This window comes from Asparagus officinalis, chromosome 6 (genome assembly GCF_001876935.1).
Source record: "Asparagus officinalis chromosome 6, Aspof.V1, whole genome shotgun sequence".
NCBI lineage: Eukaryota > Viridiplantae > Streptophyta > Magnoliopsida > Asparagales > Asparagaceae > Asparagus > Asparagus officinalis.
Genome location: NC_033799.1, coordinates 4,337,926 through 4,365,857, shown reverse-complemented (window position 1 = coordinate 4,365,857; position 27,932 = coordinate 4,337,926). Strand labels below are relative to the sequence as shown.

Sequence of the window (27,932 nt, the reverse complement as noted above, 5' to 3'; positions counted from 1 at the left end):
ACTAGCGCAAAGAGCATACAAACTTTACCCTCTTCTCCCTGGCCCCGACAACTTCATCGTCGACCTTCGCATTCTCGCTGTTCGTCAGAGGATGACCATTGTGCCCTCTGATAATTCGGCATGGCATGCTATTCTTGAATCCAAGAAGACAGACAGTTTCGAGGTTGTGAAGAACAAGTATCGCGTACTGTGCAAACGGACGATTTCTGTCGGGAATTTGAATGTTGCTGCAGAGACGGCGTTCAGGATTGTGAATCAAGCTTGGGATGCACCTATGAATCAAGTTAGCTCAAACTCCTGTCCTCAACGATGATACAGAATGTATTTATATACAAAATTAAAAGTTTCTACCCAACAAGAACTAGCTGCGTTGTTAAGCTACCTATGAGTAATAATTCAAGTTCTTAGATTTGAATCCTAGCCCCCACAAGAATTTAATTTTATAGAATACTTAAGACTGCATTGAAAAAAAACACTATGCGTTGAAAAAAAAAACATTCACTGAAAATACAATGGGACAGCATTTGGTGCTGAAATTATCACGTTCATGATATAACATAAAGCAACACAACACAAACAAATATTTGCAGAACATTCAGTAGAAACGAATTAATCAGCGAAATACAATTACAACAATCATCTGATAACTAAAAGATAACTGATTAAATAAATCATTAGCCACAAGCCCACAACTCTCTGACCATCAGAGTACATATTAACACTAGATTGTATTCCATATACCAGAACTCACGGCATAACATTCCGATAGAAACATATTCCATGTACAAAAGATTCACATTCCTTGAATAAAAATATAGACCATAGAAACATATATATGTACAAAATTTCAGAATCCACACACAAGTACTAATATAAGATATTGTCGACGGGTTTTTTATTTCATTCTATGAGGTTTCTGAATTATCCCCTCTTAACCAAAATGACTAGAATAGCAGCAACAGCTAATGCTAGGAAGGAAGCACCAATAGGAAGATCTCCATACTTATCCCAGGTGCTTGTAGTGGTCCTAGGGTTTGTTGTGTCCTGGCTCTCAGATAAGCCTCCCACGAAATCTTGAAGGAATCCAGTTATCTTGCTCACGATTTCGGAGACCTTCACTTTGATATTCTGCATGATATCAGTGAAGAATGCAGAATCTTCAGATGTTTCTTTCTCGTGAGATTCCATGGTTTCAGCGAATAGTCCTTCAAGGTTGATTACATTTTCTTCGGTGAATTCTTCAGGAGCAACGTTTGTTTCAGAAGAGAGAATGACTGCAAATAAAAATATCCCAATCAATCGGAATATAGAATGAGTGTGTTATAGATAAGTAAATTGAAATGCTCACCTGTCTGATGTTTGTTGTAGAATTCCATAACCTTATCATTTTTCATAACGGCATCCCAGACATTCTTATCACAAGCAAGTGAAGCAACAACAGACTGCAGATTGAAACGAGATTTTAATAAATTTCTCCATAATTCAAGGATATGCACATATCACAAGTAAATAAATGAATAAACACATAAACAATTCCCAATGCTTGTTTTATTTCCTTGTGATGGTCCAAAGATACTAATGTACATATAAATGTCAGAAATACTGCTTATTTTGATTGTTCAGGAAATTATACCTTTCACATTTTGTGTTTGAATGGCTTACAATTCAGTTAAAGGTCATTACTACAGAAATTGAAGTTACTCTAATGTATAAGAATTTCAGACTCTTATTAACATCCTTCATATCCCTTCATGTCCTTCTCACACCCAGAATGTTTCATCAATTTTAATACCAAATTTCCTGAAATTGACCACTCCGTTTTAACTTCCAAACCAGGGGACTAACTCATAAAATAAGAATTATAAGACAATTGAACACGAGATGGCAGCTGAATTCGACATGATTCTCCACATGCTTCCATCCAGATGTGAAAAGAAACACATTACATCCTATATATGCTTGCACTCACATCTACAACCCTACAAATTACAAGATTCATTGCGCCTACTTTTTCAACAAGATCAGTACAAAACTTAATATTCATGATAGCATGTGCTTGTATATGCGAATATAAATTCAGCAAGTAGATCTACGAAAATTTTCTTCAGTAGTTATCTACGAAGAAACTGTTGATAAAGCATCTTCCAATCAATTTACTATAGTTACATACGCAATCTATAAGTTTTGACAAAGTTAACTAGTATGTTCAAATTAAGTATAGATACTATGTTACTCAGACACGTCGTCTTAAGTGTCGTCTCCGTGTCCGACACGGCGTCTTAAGTGTCGTCTCTGTGTCCTCCGCAGACACGCCATGGACAGGTGTGGTTCAAAATAAAACCCGATTTCCTCATTAATTATATCCTAAACTAGTTTCTTTGGTAATAACAGGTTCAAAACCAATAGGTTTTTAAACCCGAAAACTGAAACTCATCACTTGAATTTAAAAAATACCCCCGGTAGCACGAACAGTGGACACGGCAAATTTTCAAAATGTAGCATATGGGGACATAACAAATTTGTAAAATGTTAGATATATATAATTTACATTAGGTCAAATATTGAATTAAAATATCTACAACATTTGTATTTTTTATTTCTATTATGTATAACAATTAAGAATCAAGTTAAATCAAACTAAGAATAGTTCTAACAACAAAATTTTAGTTTTGATCGCATGGGATAATATGATGGGTGTTTTTTAAACATTCAAGTAATAGATTTTAGTTTTCGGGTTCAAAAACCGATTGGTTTTGAACCCGAGATATTACCAAAGAAACTAGTTCAAGGTATAAGTAATGGAGATATCGAGTTTTGCTTTCAACCACACGTGTTCATGGCGTGTCCACGGAGAATCGGTGTCCGACACATGTCGGACATGGACAAGGCATTCAAAATCCCGTGTTTGAATAACCTAGAAAATACACATCGTATCATCCCATGTGATCAAACCTAAACTCTTATTGTTAAACCTTGTCATTAGTTTGATTTAACTTGATTCTTAATTGTTATACATAATAGAAAGAAACATACAAATGTTATAGGTATTTTAATTCAATATTTGATCTAATGTTAAACACACACACACACACATACATATGTGTGTGTGTGTGTGTGTGTTTGTGTGTGTGTGTATAGGTAAAGCTCCTACAAACTTAATGGATACGAGCACTTTTCAACCAAATTTTGAGATATGTGCCTTCGTTTGTATCACATGTTAGCACAAATCTCAATGCAAAATCAATGGACAAAAAAGTTAGTGCACAAAGAGCTCCTATCCACTTTAAGTTTATAGGAGCTTTACTCATATATGTGTGTGTGTACGTTTGTATATGTACATATATATCTATGTAGATATATGTATATATATGTACATATATATGTATGTATGTATATGTATATATAGTCATGTCCCTGTATCCTACATTTAACAAATTTATCATGTCATGTTTCTGTATTTGTGTCCATGTCCGCACCCGTGTCCATGCTACCTAGCATAGATAATTTCTTTTGCATATTTTGGTTATAAAAATGTAGGGAATATGTGGCTGTCTACAGAATGTCAGATGCGATGGAAACATTGCTTTGAACAAATTGACAAACTACATCTGATATGCATGGATGCTACAATTTAAAGGGATGCACTCCTATTGAGGTGCATGAAAGTGAGACACACTTTTCTTTTTTAATATTTCATATGAATAAAGTTCAACAATTTCACATCATAACATGTGCGGCGTTAACAACTAAAAATACTCTAATAAAGATCACGCAAATGTCTAAAACACAAACAGTTGATATCTGATCTATGAATCAAGATGGTATGGTTAAAGTATCCACACAGGCCATTCTATGAATGCACACTAGCATAGACCCCCTGAACAATCTAGGGATTACTCTTCATACGGTAACGTCACATTTTTATGAAGTTATACTAGCATAAGCTGAACTAAAGAAATCAAGGTCTGTCTGTCCACGTTGCTCTTCAATAGAACTCAACAATTCATGATAAAATGTATTTCATTAGAAGGTAACAATCAACCAAATAACTATAAGCTCTAAAGAAAAAGATAATGGAACTTCTAAGCTATGAATCAAGATGGCATATGCATTCATGCACCAGATTTTATGAATTTATATAAGCAAAATCTCACTGAAAAAGTTAAGATCTGGTTCAATCAATATATTCACCACCAAATAAAAAAATATATAACAATAGAAAAATAAAAAATATATACTTGAGCCTCAGGGCTTCCTTGCAGTAACGAGAAAGCTTGAACAACATGTTTGGACACTGAAGGAACTACTGCCGCACTTTCTCCAACATTTGACACCTGGCTAGCCTTGATGGAGTCCTCAGCTATAGCAGAAGAGAAGTATACCCTGAAAAAATAGCAACAGCTTTTCATCAACTGAAATTCATAACAATATGCAACTTGGCAATTAAAAGTGGCTTCTGCAATGCCTACATGAAAAGAATTTTGTGAACAAGGAGAATATTAAAATAGCAACCATGATGCGAAATTCCATTTTCTACCAAAAGCAGTTCAATATTCAGATGAGAAAATTAAGATTTTGACTGGCCTTGACCCAGGAAAATATTGATTAGCAATTTGGCCATCTCCATGTAATTCAACCATATCCATAAGTTTTACTAAAATAACTGAGAACAGGTCAAATCTAAATGACTGAGTAAAATAAATACAGCAAACAGGATCATAGTTAATTAATGTGCTAAACAATTATGCGTGATGAAACATCGGTCTGCTATTTACTATGCAAACACATTTGCTAAAATGAGAGACAACTATTACTGCGCATACGGAATGGTTGATGGATAACATTGCCTATAATTATGATATTCCTCGAAGTTATCTCAGTTTAACAGCACAAATTTATGCGAGAAAATGCATTCCAACTGTACATAGGAATAGTTATCATCTCTATACAAACTGACAATGCTGTTCTCGTGGTCATAAACCTAAGGAATGTAATACAGAGGCGAAAAAGGAACTTGGCATATTAGCAGAGGAATTAGCTCGCTCCAGGAACTCTACAAGTTCAAGGGAAATTTTCCCCACAAGGGAGAGGACGGTATGATTTATCCTGTTACCCGCCTTAATTAGACAAGAAACAAAGCACAGATAACACCAGCTATCAATTTGAAGTCTTCACTAATTGTAGAAAGGAAGTAATTTTAATTTCCTCCTAACAGATGTCCAAGACAAATGAATTCGGGCTGAAACAAGAAAGCTGGATATGAGAGCAATCATAATCTAAATCATATATATTAAATTGCTTTAACATGTGGAAGAATTACTGATTGAGTATTTACAATAAAGAGCAGTAAAGAGTATATATAAAATGAGCTGCATACAGGAAAGCAATCAAAACAAACATAGATTCAGGACAAGGGACATGCATAAAGTTTGGTTCTAGTTAACATAGATTCAGGAAAGCAATCAAAACACAATTAGAAATTGCAAACATTACACTATTCACAAATCACAAATGATAAGTCAAAAATATCAAAACGGCATATTCTGTTTACCCTTAGTGACAGTTTGGTATATTTTTTTTCCAACGACATATTAGTATATTATTTTTTTCTCCAGCGACATATTAGTATATTATTTTTTCTCCGGCGACAAATGGGCCTCAAATTTGGTCGGAACCAAATTTCTGGCAAAATTTCTCAAGTGACGTCTCACTTGATGTGAACATGACTGCCAGCGTGGCTCCCAGTGTCAAACAATTACAACTAATCCCATTCAAAACCATCCCCTTCTCCATCACTCTCTCAAATAAACTCAATAGCTTCATCTATCTTCCCACATTTCTTCAAGCTCTCCATTAATGAGCTACAAGTCACAACAGCTCTATCCTCATTCCCGTAGTTGCATAAAGCTCCGACTAACACGAGGCAATCAAACCCATCATGCACCGCTCCTTCCGCTAAGAAATCCATCAAAATCTCGCACATTTCTAAAGCTCTCACTTCTCTACAAAGCCCATTGATCAAAATCTCGCAAGTCGCTACCGAAAACGATTCGAGCTACCGATGAGGATGTTAAAAGTGTATACATCGGGCTTGACTCGATCTTGGATCATGGTGTGGTACCATTGTAGAGCTTGTTGGTGTTGGTTGTGTTTGGTGAAGGCGGAGATGAGGATGTTGTAAAGGGAGGCAGCGGGTCGAGAGTCAAGGGAGGATTTGAAGAGGTTGAAGGTCTGGAGGCGTCGGAGAGGCAAGAGGAGCGGAGGAGAGGAAGAGGCGGAGGAAGGAGATTGAGGGGCTAGGGTTTGGGATTGGAGCTGATTTGTGACGCTAAAAGGCAGTCACGTTCGCACCACATGAGTCGTCACGTGAGAAATTTCGCCGAAAATTTGGGTCCGGCGAAATTTGAGGCCCATTTGTCGCCGGAGAAAAAATAATATACCAATATATCGCCGAAAATAATATATATATCAATTGTCACTAGGGTAAACAAAATATACCAATTCGGTATTTTTTGCCCAAACGATAACTCCACAAGAAAATGCATATCCCAACTAATTTCAATGTGTGCATTCAACACGTTCAAAATCCTATTTTTCTCACACGGTCATGTGCAAAATGCAATCTTTTGTTCGCATGCGCATGAACTAAAACTAATGTACTAGATGATCACCTATCAAAATAATACCATATCAAAATTGTACTAGGAATATATAATTATGAGAATAAGAAGGATTTCACGAGCATCTACTCAAATGATAACCTAAACAAAAACAGAAATAAGGAGATCTCACTTCTCAATTGCTTCCTTAAGATCCGCCGTCGCCTCCTCGGCCTCCTGCAAAGTCGGAGCAGGTCCAAACACCAATCTCGGTGGCGCTCCGAACCACCGCCTCTCCCTCCCATCCCTCCGCCGAACTCCCAGTCATCCAAGCTCCCACCCGCGCGCACATGAACCACCCCCGCGAAGCCCCGCCGTTCTTCTCCGAGCGGTCTTAATAGCTCCTCCTCCCATTTTTTTATTGATCGATCGAGGGAGTAGACCCTAACCCTAGATTTGGGAAACTGTAAAGGGCAGATTTTTTTGTTTCTGAGGAGTGAGGAGAGGATAAAATTTTAGATGGGAGGAGGACGAAGATGAAAGGGGGAAACAAACCGACTCCGAAAGATGCCGCGAATGTGGGGTCCAAGAGGCGTGAGAGAGAGGGTGCGCCTCCTGGTGTCCTTAGATTTGTAGTTAATTAATCCCAATGATTTCAGACTAACGTTCTAGATAGGTACAATCTCACAGTCACAGAATATAAAAAGACCCTACAATTATGATGGTGGATAATTTATGCTTTGGGATACAGATTTCAAGTTGAGGGTACTATTTTCAGTTTGGAAAAATGATTTAAGGACCCAAAATATGGGATCAATGAAGGGGATAGGGGATGTGTCCCTTCCCTATTGCATAATGAGTTGGCATGACCAACTCATTCTGCAATAGGGTTCAGTTTGAAAAAATGATTTAAGGACCCAAAATATGCGACCAATTGAGGGGACATGTGATGTGTCTCCTCCCTATTGCATAATGAGTTGGCATGGCCAACTCATTATGCAATAGGAAGGGGACACCTCATCTGTCCCCTCCCTTGGTCCTATATTTTGGGTTCCCGTAGCAGCACTCTTCAGTTTGACTATTTTGCTTCAAGCTGACCAATTATGTGGCATGAGCATCGCTGGTGATCCGGACGGTAAGGGGCTGTTTGGATTGATTTTTTGGATAGGTAAAAGAGGGGAAAGCTGTCAAAAATGTCAGCTTTTTGACAGTTTTCCCTCAAAATCATCTCTATAAAGGTAATTTTGGGAGAAAGCTGCCAAAAAACTGACATTTTTGGCAGCTTTCCCCTCTTTTACCTATCTAAAAAATCAATCCAAACAGCCTCTAAGAAGTTTTGATATGAGAGATGCTACAGTCACGTCCTAAATCATACCCTTAACCACACTCCTCTCTTGTTACAATTTACTGGGGCCGACATGAGAATTTTTTTAAATTCTCATATTGGTCCCAGTGCACTGTAACGATAGAGGAGTGTTATTGGAAGCGTGGTTTAAAAACGTGTCTCTAGCGTTTTCCTTTCGATATGGCTTCCTCAGACTTAGATTCAATTTCCGATAACTTTATTATAAAAAATAAAAATAAAATTATATGTGTTAGGATGTTCTACAATGCATAGGCGAACAATTGCATCATCTACAGTCTACAGACACTTTTTTCCCCCTTGATTTTCTTTTCAAATCGAGATATGAAAGCAAAAGCTTAAAACTTCTGGTCAAGAGTACAGGACACAAATATTTATGAAAGTGCTAGTTTTTTTTTATATTTTTTATACTTCTTATTAGAATAGAGGAAAACAGGAAAGTCCATTTACACACTTATAAGATTAAAAAAACCATGAATTTTGATTCAAGTGTCAAAATGATCCGGAATAGACGAAAAATCTATTTTCAAGCTCCATGATATGTCAAATTGGGTCTACCCGTTTGACATGGCTTCGAACCCCAAAATCCTCTATAGCAAACTATCATTGCCGCAATTTTTTTATTGATGATTTTTTTTATTTTAGTGGTTGAGATATACGTGCAATGCACGTGGTTGAATATCATAAATATTTAAATTGGTAAAAATAGAATAAAAATAAAAAAGAAAATAAAGTAAAACTTTAATAAAGTTTTATCAAACCGAAGTAAAACTGTAAATTACAAACACCTTAAAAATATTACAAAGAAGTAGTTGAGGAACAACACTTGAACTTGAAGAATTGATCAACTTTTATTCTTTGAAAAATATTACAAAGAATAATATCATCAAGTTATGGTTCAACATTCTCCGTATCATAAAAATAAAATTGAAAGTATGAAGAATTATTTTTTACAAAATTAGATCGGGGAGATTATGATATATTTCCCCATGTACTCTAAATATAAAAAAAATTTATGCAAAGTCTCTATCATATCTTGCTCCAAATAATGTGAATGAAAAATACTATTATAACTTACTTGCCTAGAGCAATTGTATTGTATATAGGACATATAACTCATCTCGAATATCCACATATGTTAAGTGGGTTTTGTTGTTGCTATAGCAAAATGTTAGAAGCTTGTATTCAAATTTTTTGGCTCTATAAAATACACAATAATTTAGAGTGTATAGCTTATATATTGTAAAGAACATACTGGTTCATAAAGAATTTACCCTAATAACAATATTATTACAACGATACTACTATTTAGTATTAAATCAATTTTATTATATAAGATTATATGATCATTTTTAATAAATTATAATTATATATATATATATATATAATTTAAATTATTAAGCACCAAATATTAGTTCATGTGAGAAAGTAAAGTAATCTATGGTCTATATATCTATTTAGTCAATCAATTAAACGTATTAAAATTATGATGACAACAGTCAAAATTATATGGTGGGTTCACATTAAATATAATTTATAAAAAATAGTACATTAAAGTTAAAATTATTTTAACCACTATATAGATTGTCTGAAAATATTTGTATATATAAACTATACTGCTTAGGAAGAGTGATGTGTACTTAACTTTGCCCAAATACATCTTAAGAATGAATTACTCTTCATCATCATTATTAATTGATGAATATATGCATTACACTAAAAACACAATAATAAGTTAGAAAACTACAAAAGAAACACCTTTAAAGTTTTAAAAATTATAAAAAATACCCTAAAAATTTGTAATTTATAAATATACAAAACTATTAAATATTACATTGAAATCAAGGAATTACAAAAAATCATTGAAAATTTTCAAACTTTGGAGGGCAATTTGCAATGTACTAAACTTTTAGGATGTTTTTATAAATTTTAAATTTAATAGATTTTTAATTAGTTATGTTCTTTCCAATAAAGTTAAGGCTAATATGGACCATGAAAAGTATTTCCTAAACCTATACTTTTAAAGAGAGTATAATATTTTTATAATTTTTTAATTTTCTAGGGGTTGTTAGTAAGTTTGTTTATTCATTTTAGTGTCTATACATTATAAATTATCATGGTGTTTTTTTGAAAATTATAAATTTTAGGGGTTTTTGTAATTTTTTAAGCATATATGCCATTTCTACATAATTTTTTTATAGACTATTTATAATCCATTTGTTTTCAATATACTAATGTGTTTGTAATTCTTAAGATGTTTTTTTTTATAAAATTTTAATTTTGAGTTTTTATTTGTAATTTTTGAAACTTTAAGGGTGTTTTCTATAAATTATAAATTATATAGGGAATATTTACAATTCTTATATTTTAGTGTAATGTTAGGTTGGAAATTATCAGTATTTTTATAAATTTTACAATTTTGAGGGTTTTAATTTATAATTTGTAAAAAGTTTAGAGTGTTTATTGTATATTTCATAAATTTTTGGGGTTTGTTTGTGTTATTTATAAGTTTTTAGTATCTTTATAGGTGCTTTTTATAATTTTTGAATTTTTAGTGGTGTTTTTACAATTTTAAAAACTTATAAAATATTTTCTCCAAAGTTAAAAAACTTTTAGTTTCTATTTAGGATATGTTTTCCAGATTTCTCACTAAATTAAAATAAGTAAAATTTATAATTTTCAATATGTTTTAATAAAACTTTGAATTTGTAGGGGTGTTTTTACAATTTAAAAAACTTAGAGGATACTTCTTACAAAGTCTAAAAAATTTTAGGTGCTGGCTAGCATATGTTTTTTTAGATTTCTCTGTAAACTGAAATAAGTAAAGGATTTGAATTATATCAAATGTATCTCCTTTATCTAATACATGTTAAATATCATTATAAATAGGATAAATTATTTAATTACCAATTCAAAAAAGATAAGATAATTAAAATAGATTAGAATAATAATGTAATATTCAAAAAAAGTTAAGAGTAATATTAACCATGAAAAGATTTTCCTAAACTCGTACTTTTAAAGGGAGTATGATTTTATTTTAGTGCTTTATGTTTGGTCTCAACCATTCTGTATTCATGTTTAGGTCTATAGTTTAAGGGATTTATGTTTTGATTTGACTTTTATTTCTTTCCCTCTTGTTCACTGAACTCGTGAACTCAAGTATGAACCAAGCCTGTTGAGATTGAGTCAATCGGACCCACATGTGATCCAAGATAAACTTCTATGATTGTAAGGAGATTGAAAATTATTGTATATTGTAGAGTCCTATTGTAATTTTACAATTAGGGTTATGAGTCCTGTTATAACTAGGAATGCTAAGTAATATTTATTTTAGGACTATAAGTATTGTTATAATTAGGAATATAAGTCTTGTTGCAATTAAGAGTATGATTCCTATTTGTATTAGGAGTAGAAGTCTTATCATAGTTAGGAGTATGAATCTCTTTCCGCGTTATTTAAATAGAAATTCTGTGGGAGTGTTCTATTTAAATAACAAGTCCTATTATTATAATAACTCAGATTAGTGTGCAATTTAGATTTGAGATATCTCTTTAAAGAGATTAACTGTAATGTGTAAATCAAGTCAGTTGATAAGCAATCATATCATATCATATCATATCATACTCTCTTTAAAAGTGGAAGTTCTAGGAAAACTTTACTTGATCAATTTTATCCCTAATCTTATTAAATATTAGTATTCTTATTCTAATTATAATTGGTTGCCAACTAAAGCTATTAAGTCAAAATTAAACTTCTAAATTAAATCTCTTTTCATTCAAAACTAAATAATAAAAAACCGATCTAATTAAAAATGGTTGACAAGTAAAGAGTAGAAAGAATCTTACAGGGCATTAGCATTGTAAACATAACACGCATTGCATGTATAAATATCAACCAACTAATTGATACCAAATTATGAAATTAATTTATTTATTAACAACAATTGATTGATCAAAAGATTTTTTGTATTAGTCCCTTAAATCTTTCATATTTTGAAAATAGTCCGTCAAAGCATTGAAATTATTATTAGCTATTTTAGTTTGTAATTTATTTTGAAATTAGTCCTTCAAATTCATCAATGGTATAATAGTAATATGAGGGGATAATTTCCCTCTAATTGCTTTTTTAACTATTGATTTGGGAAGTTAATATAAAAAAACTTACAATTGGGATGTAATAGCTATTTTTAATGATTTGATGAATTAATTTTAAAATAATAAGAATTGAGTAACTTAATAGTTGAATGTTGTTATGTTCGTAAACTTATTAAGAGATTTTACTTAATGCTGATAAGTTTTCTTATTCTATATCCATTAGGGATTAACATAGAAGATTGTTTTTACTTTATAAGAAATTATATATCACCCATTATTATTAGATATGAGTCATTGAGGAAACTGGTTGCCATATGAGTAACTGATCTTTTCGAATGATTTGTTACTTATATTGCTTACGATCACAACCACATAAAATAAAAGTTAAAGTGAAAATTAAAGGTACATAAATATGAATATTAAGAAAACTCACAAACAATATTACATCATCGAGTAGAGATCTAAAAAAACAATTTCATGATTTTGGAAAAATCTTTTCTTGGTCAATATTACCCTTCCCTTTTTTAAATATTTTATTTAAATCTTAATCTATCATAATCATAATTATATCCTATCCTAATCACTCATAATTATATCCTATCCTAATCACATGTGAATTACTTATAGCTTAATAATTAAAAAAAGATTAATAATTTACATAAAATATTACAACAATAACAAAAAACCCAAAAAAATTCAAAAATTGCATAAAATACTCTTAAATAATCAAAATTACACAAAACACCATCACATATCAAAACTTGAAATAACAAACATGAAATTTGAAAATTAACAGTATCCTCTGAAGAATTTAAAATTTATAATTAACACACTCAGCATTTCAAAAATTATATAAACACCCTCAAAAGTTTAAATTATAAACAAACACCCTCAAAACTTGCGAAAAACATAGATGAACTCTAGAGATCACCATCAAATTTGAACATAGATTCCCTTTTCTCCACTATAAAAAGTTCTTTGTCGCATCAATTAAGCCTCAAGGATGATAGAGAAAGATAATACATGAATTATTGTTAAAAAACTAAAAAGTTTTAAAAATTACACAAAACACCCTTAATAGTTCAAAATTACACAAAACATCTTGACTTTTCAAAACTTAAAATAACAAACATAAATTTAGAAATTAGTAGTAGCCCCCTAAAATTTAAAATTTACGATTAACACCCCCAAAGTTTTAAAAATTATAAAAACACCCTCAAAAGTTTAAAATTATAAAAAAATGATGAAATTTGAAAAATATATTGGCAGATTAAAATTTAATATCATTGTCTAAATAAAATTAATTACATATAATTTTACTCATAAGTTAGAGTATCAAAAATACAGAGGTAGCATTAGTTGGTAGAAGACTAAATTACTTAAAATTGATAAAAGATCATAATATAATAGCTTAGTATTAATTGAATATATTTTATAAACATTATTCTCTAATGTTAGTAATATTCGCAGGGTAAAAAAATATGTTTTGATGTTAATAATATTCACAGGGTAAAAAAATACAATGAGTTATGTATGGAGAAACTATTAAAAAATTCAGAGATATCCTTCAAATGATCTAGTTGTATTCATTTAAAATGGAAAAGTGAACGAATTTAACCCAAAATTCATAAACTTACATGAATTACTTGAATTGATATTAACAAGAGACATATCTATCAAAGAAGTGCCAACTGGTTTCAAATTGGAGAACATATTAAACAACATTTTCTAATCAAGAAGTATTTTTCATAGAAGATACAAGAAATATTAGTAAGTCCTATAAAATTTTATATTTTATTCTTCAAATACTAAAGGAGTCATAAACTTATTATATAATTAGATATATATGACATTGCAATAGCAACTAACGTTAAGCTATTAATCAACTATATTACGAGATATAACAAATAATACAGGAGGAGGAAAATTACTATAATTGACAAAAGGTATCCACATAATAATTACTTAACAAGCCAGACAAAACATGGGAAATCACTATAGTGGACAAAATATATATCCATGATACTTACTTATCACAGCTTAAGGAAAAAAAAATCAAAATTGATATTTTCTTTTTTACTATATTGTGGCATGCCTCTACGTGTAACTTTATTTAAGAACATGACTATGAACAAAGGATCAAATCTTTACGACATGATCAAATATAAGCTCATAATAGCATTATCGGATTTCATGAACTCTAAATATGAAGATAATATATTTCATTATAAAAATTCTTATTAGAGGCCACTAAACATAAAGTTCATCTTATATCCATCTCAAATTCGCTGGGGACATGTGCACGTTCCATATAACACAATAAATAACAAATATTATATTTTTAAATTAATATGTAGGGCTCATTTAGAACAAGCTATCAAGGGAAAAAATATCTCCATCAAGACTCTTTACAATGCAACGAAAACTTAACTTAGCGATATTATGCAAGCATTACAACATTCAAAAGAGGTATGGTCTTAAAAAACCTACTCCATAATTCACACAATCAAACCTAGTTAAAATTTGCCAATATACAGATACGATATTGCACATTTAAGGCAAAAAAAAACTACCCGTTAAAGTAGACTTGAGTTATGGCTTTACACTTACAAAGGCCGCAACAAAAAGGTAGAAATAGACGTTAATAACGAGTGTCCAAATGATAAATGTTGTAAGATCTCTAATGACTTAAGACATTGCAAATGTAACACTGTTTAATGCAGTAGAAACTCTTATTAGGTGCACAACACAAGAATTCATTGCAAAGAAAAAATAGGTCAATCCTAACTTAACTTAAATAATAAATTAGAAACATAGAAAAATTATCATATATATATAATTAACATTTATTCCATTAACATTTGTTCTCATTCAATTATTTGTAAAGTTACATGAGAAAATAAAAGATAAATAAGCCCAGGAAAAGATAATAGCACGAGGAATTCAGGTCCAGTCTGATGTCACAATTGACGTAGATGATGAAGACACCACTCCAAAATTATCCTAGAAAAAAATTAAAAATGAAAAAGGCTTGATCTCAGCTCATTAAAAAATAAAACAGAAAGAATAAAAGACAATATTTTCTTAATCTTGCATAGAATAGCCTAATTTATTGAGTAAAATTAGGAATATTTGGAAGAGATTTTCACGAAGTTTTCAATATTTTTATATACTTACTTTGTGGACGTTTATCATATAAAATTATAATAGAGTTAGCATTATTATTTAGTTTATGATTTCAATGAAGTCTATCAATGATTAGGAATCAAATCCATATTTTCTTTTGTGTCATTTTATTTACTTCTAACCAATTGTCTAGGCTTATTGGCTTTAATTATTCCTCTTGTTATTATAATGCTATTTTTTCAAGTATTTTTTTTACTTTTGCAACACTATATTTCTATAGATAAAACATCCTTTCATGTCGATCCAAATAACACGAATATTCAAATTGGCTTCACGTTAGTTTTGTGTCAATTCAATTATTAATATGAAACTTAAAATTGGGTGTATCTCATTCAAACAAACATTAAAAAAGATAAATAATCACAATATTAAATTTTAGATGCACAAGTGAGTAAAAACTAGCAAATTGAAATCGAAGAATAAATTTTAGTAAGGAAATAAACTAAAAATAAATAATTATGATATTTAAGCACGTGTAGTGTATGTGCATAAATACTAGTTTAAAAAAAATCATAAGAGTAGAATAAATATCCCCTCCATAAAAAAAATCTATCTTTATATTTTTTTTTATTTTTTTTTGGAGCTGCAATTCTCTTCCACGCTCTTTTTATTCCACCCGTAAAGTCGGGTGGATTCATTCAAGTGATAAACCGATCAAATCAAAATGAACAAGTTTGGGTCAACTCACATTTGCCGACGCTTTATTTGCACGTGAAGCCATGATAACCCTCGCTAATTTTCTGTATTATAAGCAGTTGAGGCCATCACCGAATTGTCAGGACACGTGTCGCAAGATCTGACCACTTGTTTGCCGTACTCAGCAAAACGCGTTGTAATTTGTAATAAATGAACTCGTAACAACGAGCAAATTTCATGTCTTTTTCATAGAAGGAAAAATAAATAAATGATAAATGTATTAAAAAAAGATCATAAATGGGTGACAACTGAAAATAGTGTTAGAATTTTAAATTTCATTTTTTTTTATTTCGGAAATTCGGTCTATGAAAATTATCCATGTTCAAATGAAATGATGAGGTGGGAACAATTTGGCGAATTATTTAATTTTCAAGGTAAATTTTGATCAATTATTCAACTTGTAGAAAATTTGGAGTTTTGTTTTAATACGTAAATTTGTTGTAACTCTAATTTTCATAAAATTTCTATTAGTATAATAATGCCCACGTCATGAACGTGTGAGTTAAACAAATTTTTGTTGCTACACTTTGTGAAAATCGAATTGAACATGATTTGCTTGGGAGAGTTATGTTTAAACATTTCAGTTGAATTGATGGCTATATGAGAATCTCCTATAGTTCTTCATCTATAAATAATGTTTTTTTTTTCTTTTCTTGAGGTAATTTTGCTTTGTCCATCTCAACGCTTTCGTTTAAAGAAAAACAAATGTTTGAATGAAGATTTTGTTATCAGAGACCAAAAGTCACATCTATTACTGTCATCTATTACAAAATAAGTTTTATAATTGCTTATTTTTATTGTCATCTATTACAATTACTGTCATGGCTTTCACCTTTAAACTTTTAAGAAATTAGATTCCAGCCTTTGTAACTCCATTTCTTAATACTGAAGCCACCCATGATCCAATCTTTACTGCCCCACAATTTAAAAATAAAAAATAAAAAGAAAATTTAAAAAAAAAAAAGTAAAACTAAAAGGCCAAAAAAGTCACTACAAAATAAAAGGTGCATGTGTCGAGCAACTCTCAAATAACAACAAAGGACTTGCCAGCTTGCAATATTTAATCTGTCATCATCACTAGCTAATACCAAATCCTCTATAAAAACCCCCTCTACCAAATTCCAGTTTTGCAACAATGGCTCGTTTCATCTTCTTCCTCCTCCTCGCATCTCTCCTCCTCCTCCTCCTCAGCCTCTCAGTAGCTACCAGGCCCATACCAGGTTTGGACTTGGTGCGGTTGCCTTCATCGAGCCCGATGCATGTCGGTGCACCAGAGAGTTATCGCCAGTCGGAAAAGCATGATAAGTCGATCGCCGGCGGTGAGGTTATCATTGGGGGGTTGGCCACTGCAACTTTTGCTGCAGTGTTCGCCTACATTAGGGTCACTAGGAGGGCTGAATAGAAAATGTTGGTAGTTGTAGGGGGTTTGTTGTAAAAAGTTGATAATGTTATAGAGTTAGCTAGATATGGAGCAACAAATGGGGAATTAGCGTTTGGTACTTTGTTTAAGCTGATCGGTTTGTTCTATTTATATATATTCATAGAAATCATGACTTCAGTTTAGAAATGGGGGTATTTTTAAAAGAATTATTATTATACCCATTCTGTGGAGCGTTAAGTTATTTTTGAAGGAACTAATGAATAAATCATAGATTTTTTTTAATGTTCAAATGTGAAAAAGTCAATAGAATTTAAGAATCAAAATTTAACTCAAATGTTTTAAGCCATTAGAGATTGATTAATCCCAACTTTTATCTTTATTCACATATGTTTCTTATTATTTTCAATGCCGAACTATACTCAAATATGAAGAAGATATTTAGTTAAATTAATAGCTTATGCATGAAATTTCTGGCTTAATTAATGATGTGAAGTTCCTCTAAGCTTATGTGATTATGGTGAAGAATGAGTTGTAATTTTGTACGATCAGCATGCTTCACAATATCCACATATATATACGTTTGTCTGATGATTGACTATAAACTTTGTTAACTTCTAATTCTCATCACCACTTCAAAATTTTAGCTAGTGAAAATGAATTTACAACTCATTTAAAAAAGAATAACAGTTCTCAATTCAGGCTTCAATCGATAGAATAAGCACTTAACCTGCTGGAACATACGGGACTAGAAAATTATAATCCTTACGATAACTTTGAATGCTATCAAAATGATTAAGGAGTGAATGTTGTGTTTTTATCCTCTCGACATAAATTCCATAAATCCAAGTTTATATAGGGGTGGTTGTAATTGATTGATGACTCTATAATCTTCTTGGTTAATTTTTTTTTAAAGGAACTAGTTTCAGGCCCGTGCGATGCACGGATTTGTTTAATATACAAAAATTGATGTAGCAAAAAGAGTACAAATAGTTCAAACAGTTTATGAAGCATTCAAACAGTTTACGAAGCATCTTGTTTGGAAAATTGAAAAGACAGGGAGAGTTAGTTCAAACCTCAAGGAGGACTTTTTATTTTTTATTTTTTATTTCAAATTTAATATGAAGAACTTTTGTAGAAACTTGACAAGTGGCACTTGCGAGAAGATAGCAATTGATATGTTTGCCAAGTGTTGTTTAAAATGGTATGTGTCATTTTTGCCAAGTGGCATTTTTGTCAAGTGGCGAATTGAAAGGTAACAACTTTTAGTAATCTACTTCTTTATTACTAAAGGAGAACAACAGAAAAGTGTTAATGAACAGTAAAATTTATCATTATCCACGTATTTCACTTCATTTTTTTATTTATTCTGCTAACATAAAAACTTCCTAAATAAACCACCCCACCCCCTCATACCGCCCACGTTCCTAAATAAACCACCCCACTTCATTTTTGCAGTTGCCCACCAATTCCCCATCCTCAACTCTCCCATTCGAATCAAGAACTCCTCCCTCGACCTTTCCATCTTCAACAATCTTCTCCATGTCCTTCTTGCTTCCCATTCGAATCAAGAACTCCTCCCTCGACCTTTCCATCTTCAACAATCTTCTCCATGTCCTTCTTGCTGTGTCGATGGCGGTGATGGCGATGGCACTGATGATGGTGTGAGCATGTAAAGTGCCAAGTAGGCGAAATTATAGGGTATTCAAGTGCAATTGAGCCTTTTTTTGGGCCCAAAAACAAGTGCTTAGAGTTACATAGCGTGGTCGTTCCCCAACCTTCGTCTCCCAGCCAAGAAGTCTCCAATCAAGGTATTCACCTCGAACCTCTCGCTCTCGCTCGCTCATCTTCTCAGGGCTTTTTTCCCCCTTCTTCTCACTCCTTTCTCCTCTTTTCATGAATTTATTGTAAAAAAAAAAAGTTTTGCCCTAATTTGTATGTTTTCGTCATATTTTTTGCCTTAATTTGTGTCAATTACATTTTTGCTCTGGAGTTTCTCCTCCCCTCACATCCTGCTCCATTTTACACCTCTTTTTTTATTGCATTTTTTAATAATCTTATTCTAAATGCGTAAAATTAATCATTTTTGCTATCACATTGAATATGTTTTAAACTTACCCAAATAAGAATTGATTGATTTTACAAGGTAAATGAATGTCAAGAAATGAAACTGACCTCATATGCGATTCGAGCCTGGTAACAATGAATGAATAATATTTTTTTTATTTTTTTGACTTTTTAGGATATTAATTGTAGCCTTAGGAATCATGATGGGTTCGCTAAGTTGTTGCATGCACTTTTTGTGATGGGAAATGAGAGACCCTTTAGCTGTGATTATGCCTCTTTGAACATGCAAGGCAAAAACATGAGTACTTTCAATGTGAATATGTGGTTAAGCATGATTACTGCCCTATTTATTATGCATCTTTGTTTACTATGACAAAGTTTGTTGAGTTATTTTATGATGCCTCTTCGGTTGTTGTGGTGGATATAATGGATTGTGATCCTCTACTCATCAATAGTAACTCCTAACATTTGCTAATGCATCTCCACCTTTCATAACATGCTCTTTTCCAGCTTCAAAAAGTTCTCTGTTTTTGACATTCTTAAGTCACTCAACATTTTGAAACTCAATCAAAATTAAATTTGTTTTAAAACAAACCTCTGGAAGGAAGTAAGGAGTTGTACTTAAGAATATAATTTTCACTTTGATATATTTACTCTTCATGCAATTTGAAATGTTGGTATCTTTATGTATTGATCTAAGAAGTTGTGATGCAGGGTGAAGGTTTTAGTTTCCATTCTGAGACGTTGGTATCTTTATGTATTGATCTAAGAAGTTGTGATGCAGGGTGAAGGTTTTAGTTTCCATTCTGAGACATTTCAGCAAGCATGTTTCTGGCATTTTTCGATGCAGGGTGAAGGTTTTAGTTTCCATTCTGAGACATTTCAGCAAGCATGTTTCTGGCATTTTTCCCCCCAGGTAAATCTAACAGGTTTGACATTATTTATGGGAAATCAGAGAGTTTTAAGAATGTGTGGAGAAAACAGCAACCCAACAGCAAATTAAGAAGGCATATTACAAGTTGGCCTTGCTGCTTCATCCAGATAAGAATCCTGGTGATATTGTGCTTACTGATTTATTTTGTATTAGTCATTTCTTATGCTATAAGCGACCTAGCCATATGGACTGTTCTTTAACTTCATTTGTTTCTTTATATGCCAAGAAGCTAAGTAAAAATTTCAGCTGCTGCAGAAGGTGATTTAAATTCTTGGAGATGAGGAGAAAATGGCAATTTATGATCAGATTGGTCGTGTTGATGATGAGGTGAATATGAGAAAGATTCGGTACCAACCAGTGTACTTTTTATATTCTAGGAAAATTTTAACAAATCTATCCAACATATCAAATTTGATCATCGAAATTATCTGTTCAAATAGTTAAATAGTATGTTCAATTACAGCTGAAACAACATGAAACAAATGAAATTTGTCCATAAATTTTGATTTGGAATCTTTGTGGTTGTTATTTGTTTAATTCAAATATATTTGTTTAATTCATAAATTTTGATTATGACTCTTAGTTGTCAATAGATGGGATTAAGAATTTACCAACAATATCATGTAGTTGATTAAACCGTTTGGGCAGAGTTTAGTCCAAACGTTTATAACCGTTTGGACAAACTTTGTCCAAACGGTTATTTAGTCTTCATTCCATGCCACCCGATCATAGTTTATTCGAACTTTACATAGCATATGGATGTATTCTGTCTTCATTTCATTCTTAACATAATATAATATTTGAATGTTCAAAACTTTAACAACAAAGGGCGGACTATATTTGCATCAAATATGTAATTATATCAAAACAAATATCTTAGCAATGCACAATTAATCTCTTAAGACATACATTTACTTCAATTCTTATATACAATACAATTGTCTCTTATTTTGCAATTGGACAGACAGATGAGGTTAGGTGTAAAAACCTTCTTCTGTCCCACATCTCATGGCCCTTAGCTTGAGATCACTACCAATGTATCCTTCTGTCATGGTAGCCAGTTCCTTATAGTCGAGCCCTTCGTCTACCTTTTCATTTGACAGCAATGTCTTCAAAATCAGTTCCCTGTTCTCTGTCGATGGCAGGCCAACTATTATTCTGCTCAAATAAAGACATGTTTGAGATATAAAAAATATATAGATAAACTTTTATCCTAAAATGACCAAAAAAAAAATCTCAGACTGATGAAAATATCAGCAATCAAATTATTATTTCATACAGCAATCTCTCATTCATCCAGTCCTTAGAATCTGACAATTTTGTAAATCAATAATTGATAAAAAATTAAATATACCAATCTATTTAATCTAACAATCAAATATATCTTTATATTATAAATGGTTTAAACTTATATTGGAAATAAGAGTTACAATACAAAAATACAAATGACAAATTTCAATCAATCTAACAATCAATATTTCTGTAATTTTCAAATGTACTTTAAAGGAAATGGAATAATCTCAGTATCTATAAACTAATTGCCTTACTATGTATCTATTCGGCAGTGCAACATCGTGTTTTCAAAGTACTGATCAAGATCTCAGAGTCCGAGAGGATGTCATCAATATAAGTCTATTAGCAAATTAATATTCTCTAAAACCTATCATGTTAAATTAATCCAGTATTTTTGTGAGTCAATATGATATCTCCTTATCAGAGCCCAATTATTTATCACTCTTTTTCATTTGTCCATCTGAGTTAAGCTGAAGTAGGTTGTTATAATGTCCACAAATACCTATCTATGTTAAGTAAGTTGTTATAATATTCATAAGTATGTTTAAGATAAATTTATCGTGCAAAAATAAATAAAATGAGATGAGGAAAAGTTGCACACAAAAATAAGGTTCAAAGATGCCGTGCTTAGCACGGGTTGAATACTAGTAGTATATAGATTCTAAGGACTTCAAAGTTAAAACATGTGCCATATCCTTCACGCATCAGTCCTGCCTACAAATCTACAATCTCTCTTGGGAGCACACGCTTTTGGTCCGAGCAATGGGCTGCACATGGCCTTGTCCGTTATCTACCGCTCAACGCTGAATCCGATCCATATTTGATTATTTTCTTCACATTTATAGAAACATGGATCAATGAGAGCGATGCAAGGAACTAATAATATTGGATGCCTCTACTCTACACACGAATGATATCTTAGTTCATTGAATTTGAGGACGACATTCTCTTGGGGCATTAAATTCTTTTGGCGCATTGATTTGTTGCAAGAATTTGGTACATGTTGCTTTCTTTTGCTACTAAGGGCTTGTTGGTTTGTTTTCTAAAAACCAAGAAATGGAAATGGAAATGGTGAAAATCTCAAAACTCACCATTTCCTCCATTTCCATCCCTAAAACTCACCCACAACATCCAATAAAATATTATTTCCATCCAACAACTCATCCACATCATCTAATAAAATATGATTTTCATCTAACCACTCATCCATCACATCTAATAAAATATTATTTTCATCTAACAACTCATCCATCACATCTAATAAAATATTATTTTCATCCAAACATCACTCAACTCATCTCTTCTCATCATTTCAAATCACTCACATCATCCAATAAAATATTATAACAATTCACCTCATCTCATTAACATTTCATTTCTTCATTTTCATCCCAAAAAGTTATGAAAACACTTTTCTTAATCTTTCTTCACATCACCCAATAATACAATGACAACTTATCTCATCTCATTTCATTTCTTATTTTTAAGAATGAATCGAACAAAAGAAAACAAGAAACTACAGGAAATAGGTTTCTTATAATTCATTTCCTTTTTTTTTTCGCCAACCGAACACTCCAAAACTAGTTTTCTTAAAAAATCACAAACATCATCCAATAATAAGGTGACAACTAACATCATTTCAATTTTATTTCTTTGATTTCCTTCTTTTTTAGCCAACCAAACACTCCAAAAACAATTCTTTATTTTAATAGTTTTCCATTTCTTTGATTTCCCTTTTTTTTAGGCAAACGAACAGGCCCTAAACGAAAACCCCAAGGAAAATACAAAGATGGTACAAAAAACTAATAAAAGATGTAAACCCAATAAACCCAACTCCCCACAAGGATCACCAGAATTCCTCCTATTCTTTGCCATTGAATTTAACATTTATTTTTTTTAAAAGGGATAATATTTTGGTGAACATGCCCATTAGCATTTCAATACAAGACCCACCTTGCCCTAGACCAAGTGCAATGGCTAACAATTGGGACAATTATTTGGTGCAATGGCTAAGCAAGTGGATAGGCAAATGAAAAGTAGGGGAGAGAAAAGGCAAAATTTGCCTACCGGTTAAATTTCACCAAGGGCCCCGCGTGTCAGCAAGTGGAGGAAAGATAAAGTGAAAAACTTTTGAAAAACTAGTTGTTGTGGAGTTGAAAGGCAATTGGAAAAGACAAGTGATGTGGAGGGAGAATAAAGTGAGGTGGAAGGAGAGAGAAAGGCAATATTTGCCTTGCCATTGGAGATGGTAAGAGCAAACATCTGTATATTTGTCCATGTAAGGGCCCAGGTCCAAGACCAAAACTTTTTGGGTTTAATTAGCAAACCCCCCCACAACTATAATAGATGTCTCACAAAACCTCCTTTAGGCTAAGTTAGGTGCTTGTCATATGACACATTTCATTTACGGTGTTAGGCAGAAGGATTAAGTGAGAAAAGTTCAGAGAGTTTGCTCAAGTTTCCAAAGTTGATGAGATTATTAGTGCAAAGGTAATCTCTAATGCTTCTTGAGAGAAATCGGATTACGCAAAGCCAGATAATCCAAGAAAATTGGATAATTTCAGCGAAATTGAGATGTGCAACTTCAACAGATAATTACTTTTAATTCCATTCAAAGAACACTATTATAATATATTTTCAGATTGCTTAGGAAGCACTCTAAAAGAGTTTCGGGGTCAAAAGAATTTATTTTTAGGCTCAAACTGCAGTGTTATGGTAATGCACCATCTGAAGATAAAGGTATCGGAGAAATAATGTCATCGTAGGTCTAAAAGATATGGCCCTAACCAGCTTAGCGGCCTACAGCCCAGCCAAGGACAACTCTGTCGACCCGTCAAGCTACGTGTTATCCATGCCGACACGAAATGCGGAATCGGTCGACCCTTCATAACCGAGACGACTCCTCAAGAGTCCGCCCGACCACTTACTCAACTGTTTACTCGATCAGAAGTTCACTCGACTACCTAGTCGACAAACCACAAGGACGACTCAAAGACTAACACATCTCTACCAAGAGGATAAGATCAAACTGAGTTCTCTTCGGATATACACCAGCTCTCTAATTGACGAAGGTCTTATCACCCATTCCGGAGTGGAAGTTTGCAGATATTTATATGAACTTTATTGTAGGATTACCAAGATCGAAGAAGGGGAATGATTCAATTTAGGTAATAGTGGATCAGTTGACGAAGTCAGCATATTTCATACCAGTAAAGACAACTTACACGGCGGAGACTTATGCGAGGATATTCATCCAAGAGAAAGTGAGATTACATGGAGTTCCAGAGACGATTGTATCAGACTAAGGTTCAGTTTTCACTTCGCACTTTTGGAGGAGCTTCCAGAATTCTTCCAGTAGCCAGTTGTCGTATTCTTATGGTTTTCACCACCAGATAGATGGAAAAATGAAGAGAGTCAATCAATGGTTAGAGGATATGTTGCGGGCTTGTGTTATAGATTTCCAGGGCAGTTGGGAGGACCACATCCCATTGATGATATGTTGCGGGCTTGTGTTATAGATTTCCAGGGCAGTTGGGAGGACCACATCCCATTGATTGAATTCACTTATAACAACAGTTACCAAGTGAGATTTCCAGGGCAGTTGGGAGGACCACATCCCATTGATTGAATTCACTTATAACAACAGTTACCAAGTGACAATTGGTATGGCACGGTATGAGACGTTGTACGGGAGGCCTTGTAGATCGCCTAGTTGCTGGGCAAAACCAGAGGACAACCTATTGTTTGGACCGGAATTAGTGAGACAGACTATAGAAAAAGTAGCAATAATTCAGGAGCGCATTTGGCAGCGCAGAGTCGTCAGAAGAGTTATGCAGATTAGAAACGATGACCATTAGAGTTCCAGGTTGGGGACTATGTATTGTTGAAAATATCGCCAATCAAGGAAGTTCACGATTCAGGAGAGTGAAGCGCTTTGGAGACGTTTCATATCGGCTAGATCTTCCGGCATCGATGTCGAGTATACACGATATCTTCCATGTTTTGATACTTAAAAATTATTTACGTGACGAGGAGCAGCAGCGAGTGTTAGACACGCCAGAGGTTGAGATTCTTGATGATATGACTATTATTGTAATTCCCGTGTGTATTCTTGCCAAGAAGGACAAGAGACTTAGAAACAAAGTGATATCTTTAGTTAAAGTTCAATGGAATCAGAAAGTGAGGAAGTTTCTTGGGGCGCTATGAGGATATGCATCGCGACGATTTGCACATATTTACTTGCATTTATTTGAGCAAGTAAATTGTTTGTATATATTTTGTCTATGTTTGTGATTATCTATATGCTCATATCTATACTTAACGCTAGAATTATGGTATAAGCACTTAGCTCCTAATTATTCGAAACATATGGTATATATATGGGGGTTCCTTGTTTGGATTTTTTGCCCGACGTACTTGTTCCGCTTAGTTAGGGGTTAAGTAAGAATATTTGTATTCTAGATAGTTAAATATAGATATCGATGAGGATCCTTGGGAGCGCGAAGATGTTATGCATTGCGACTACCCGCACCTGTTTGAACATGTAAGTTGATTGATTTTGATTGGTGTTCATGATTACCCATATGATTAAATTTATATTTAACGCTAGAATGGGGGTGTTAACACTTAACTTCTAATCATTCGGAACACATGGTATATATATGTGGGGTTCCTTGTTTGGATTTTTCGCCAGACGTACTAGTTGCGTTTAATTATGGGTTAAGTGTGAATATTCGCATTCTAGATCGTTAAGTGTAGATATTACAATGTTTTATATCTGAAGATTTTTATGTTAATGTATTATTAATATCTAAGATAAGTTTGCAGAATTTTGGGGACGAAATTCTTTTAAGGGGGAAAGAATGTAAAACCCAAAAAAATTAAATATTTTATAATAAATAATAATAAATATGTTATATTATGAATATTTATTAATGTTTGAGTATGCTAGGAATTTATTTGAGATCAATTCAATGTATATATGTGAATATAGAAGTGATATCATGCACATGTACATGGGCCTGAATATGGAAAAAACGATTAGTTAAAAGTATATGCATTTTACATACCTAAGAATTTAGAATATGGAAAAACTTAAAAGACCAAAGTTGTAGGTATCTTCAATATATTTCCAAAAAATCTTATATCACATCATTCCGAGGTCTAACGTGAAAGTTATGGTCAAAATACAGAAGCTTGTTTTCCTAGTCAGACTAGGTTTCCTAGTTTGGGTCAAACAAGTTTGTTTCGGGTTTGCCTCTATAAATACCTGTATTTTTTATAAAAATTATTCTTTTTTATCATATCTATAAACCCTAGCAGCCACCCTCTCCCCTCAAAAACCCTAGATATTTTTTATGAATTTTGAGAGCTTTGTGAAGCACAATACCGACACGAGGGCGAGATCTTCGACGTGTGATAAGGGAGAACGGGTTGTTGGTGGTCATGGATTACTTGCTGTTTATTTCAGAGACTTAGAAATATGTTTGAGGCAAGATTATCTTCATCTAAACCCATCCATATAGTTAAATAACTGGTTTAGATGTTTAATATGTGTTTTCATGTTTAAATCTTAACTTGTGATGTTAAAAATCAGTTTTTTATGTTAAAACTTAAACCAATACTAGATTAGTAATCTTTTCTTGCTGTTTATGATAGTATCATAATCATGATCATTAGGGTTATTCATAATTTCGTTTATATATGAGAAATTTAAGAGATGTACTAAATATATTTTTTCTGCAGAAAACTACAGCACTTGTATAATCTTTAACTAAGATTTTGAAATAGCAAATAAACTCCAAATTTAACCAAACTAGTTCAAAATGAAAGTTATATGTATATAGTTTCTAAAACAGAAAACCATTCTTAAAAAAAGTTTGTATAGAAAAAGATATGTTTTTTTACTAACAACATATCCTGTAGAAAAACTGCTGCACATGTATAATGTTTAACTGAAGACTTGGGATAATAAATGAACTCCAAACTGAACCAAACTTATTCCATTTGAAAGATGTGTAAATCTAGTTTTTAAAACAGAAAACCATTTATAAAAATAGTTTTCCTAGATAAAGATATGCTCGTTTTACTAACAGAAGTCATGTCTATTTTCATGGTCGTTTTGTGGAGCTGTGTTGCGCCATTTTAAGATGCGTTCGTGGAGTTTTGAGCCGCTTGATATTACACGTATAGTCATGAATATATTATGTTACGCATTTAAGAATCCCAAGAGGATTATGATGAGTTTTGATTTGATCATATTTGAATTAGATATCGTTCATACACATGTTGGATGTCGTTGATGAGCACAGCTCAGTACTAT

The 27,932-nt window shown here is 32.5% G+C and overlaps 1 protein-coding gene across 1 annotated transcript; it reads right to left on the bottom strand.

Annotated features, from left to right (window-relative positions):
• LOC109844783 lies at positions 656–18,911 on the bottom strand. Its single transcript, XM_020413913.1, has 5 exons — positions 18,783–18,911; positions 6,793–6,923; positions 4,239–4,383; positions 1,349–1,442; positions 656–1,274 (listed from the first exon to the last, which is right to left on the bottom strand). The coding sequence occupies exons 1-5, from the start codon at positions 18,909–18,911 to the stop codon at positions 922–924; spliced, it is 852 nt and encodes a 283-aa protein (XP_020269502.1). The 3' UTR covers positions 656–921.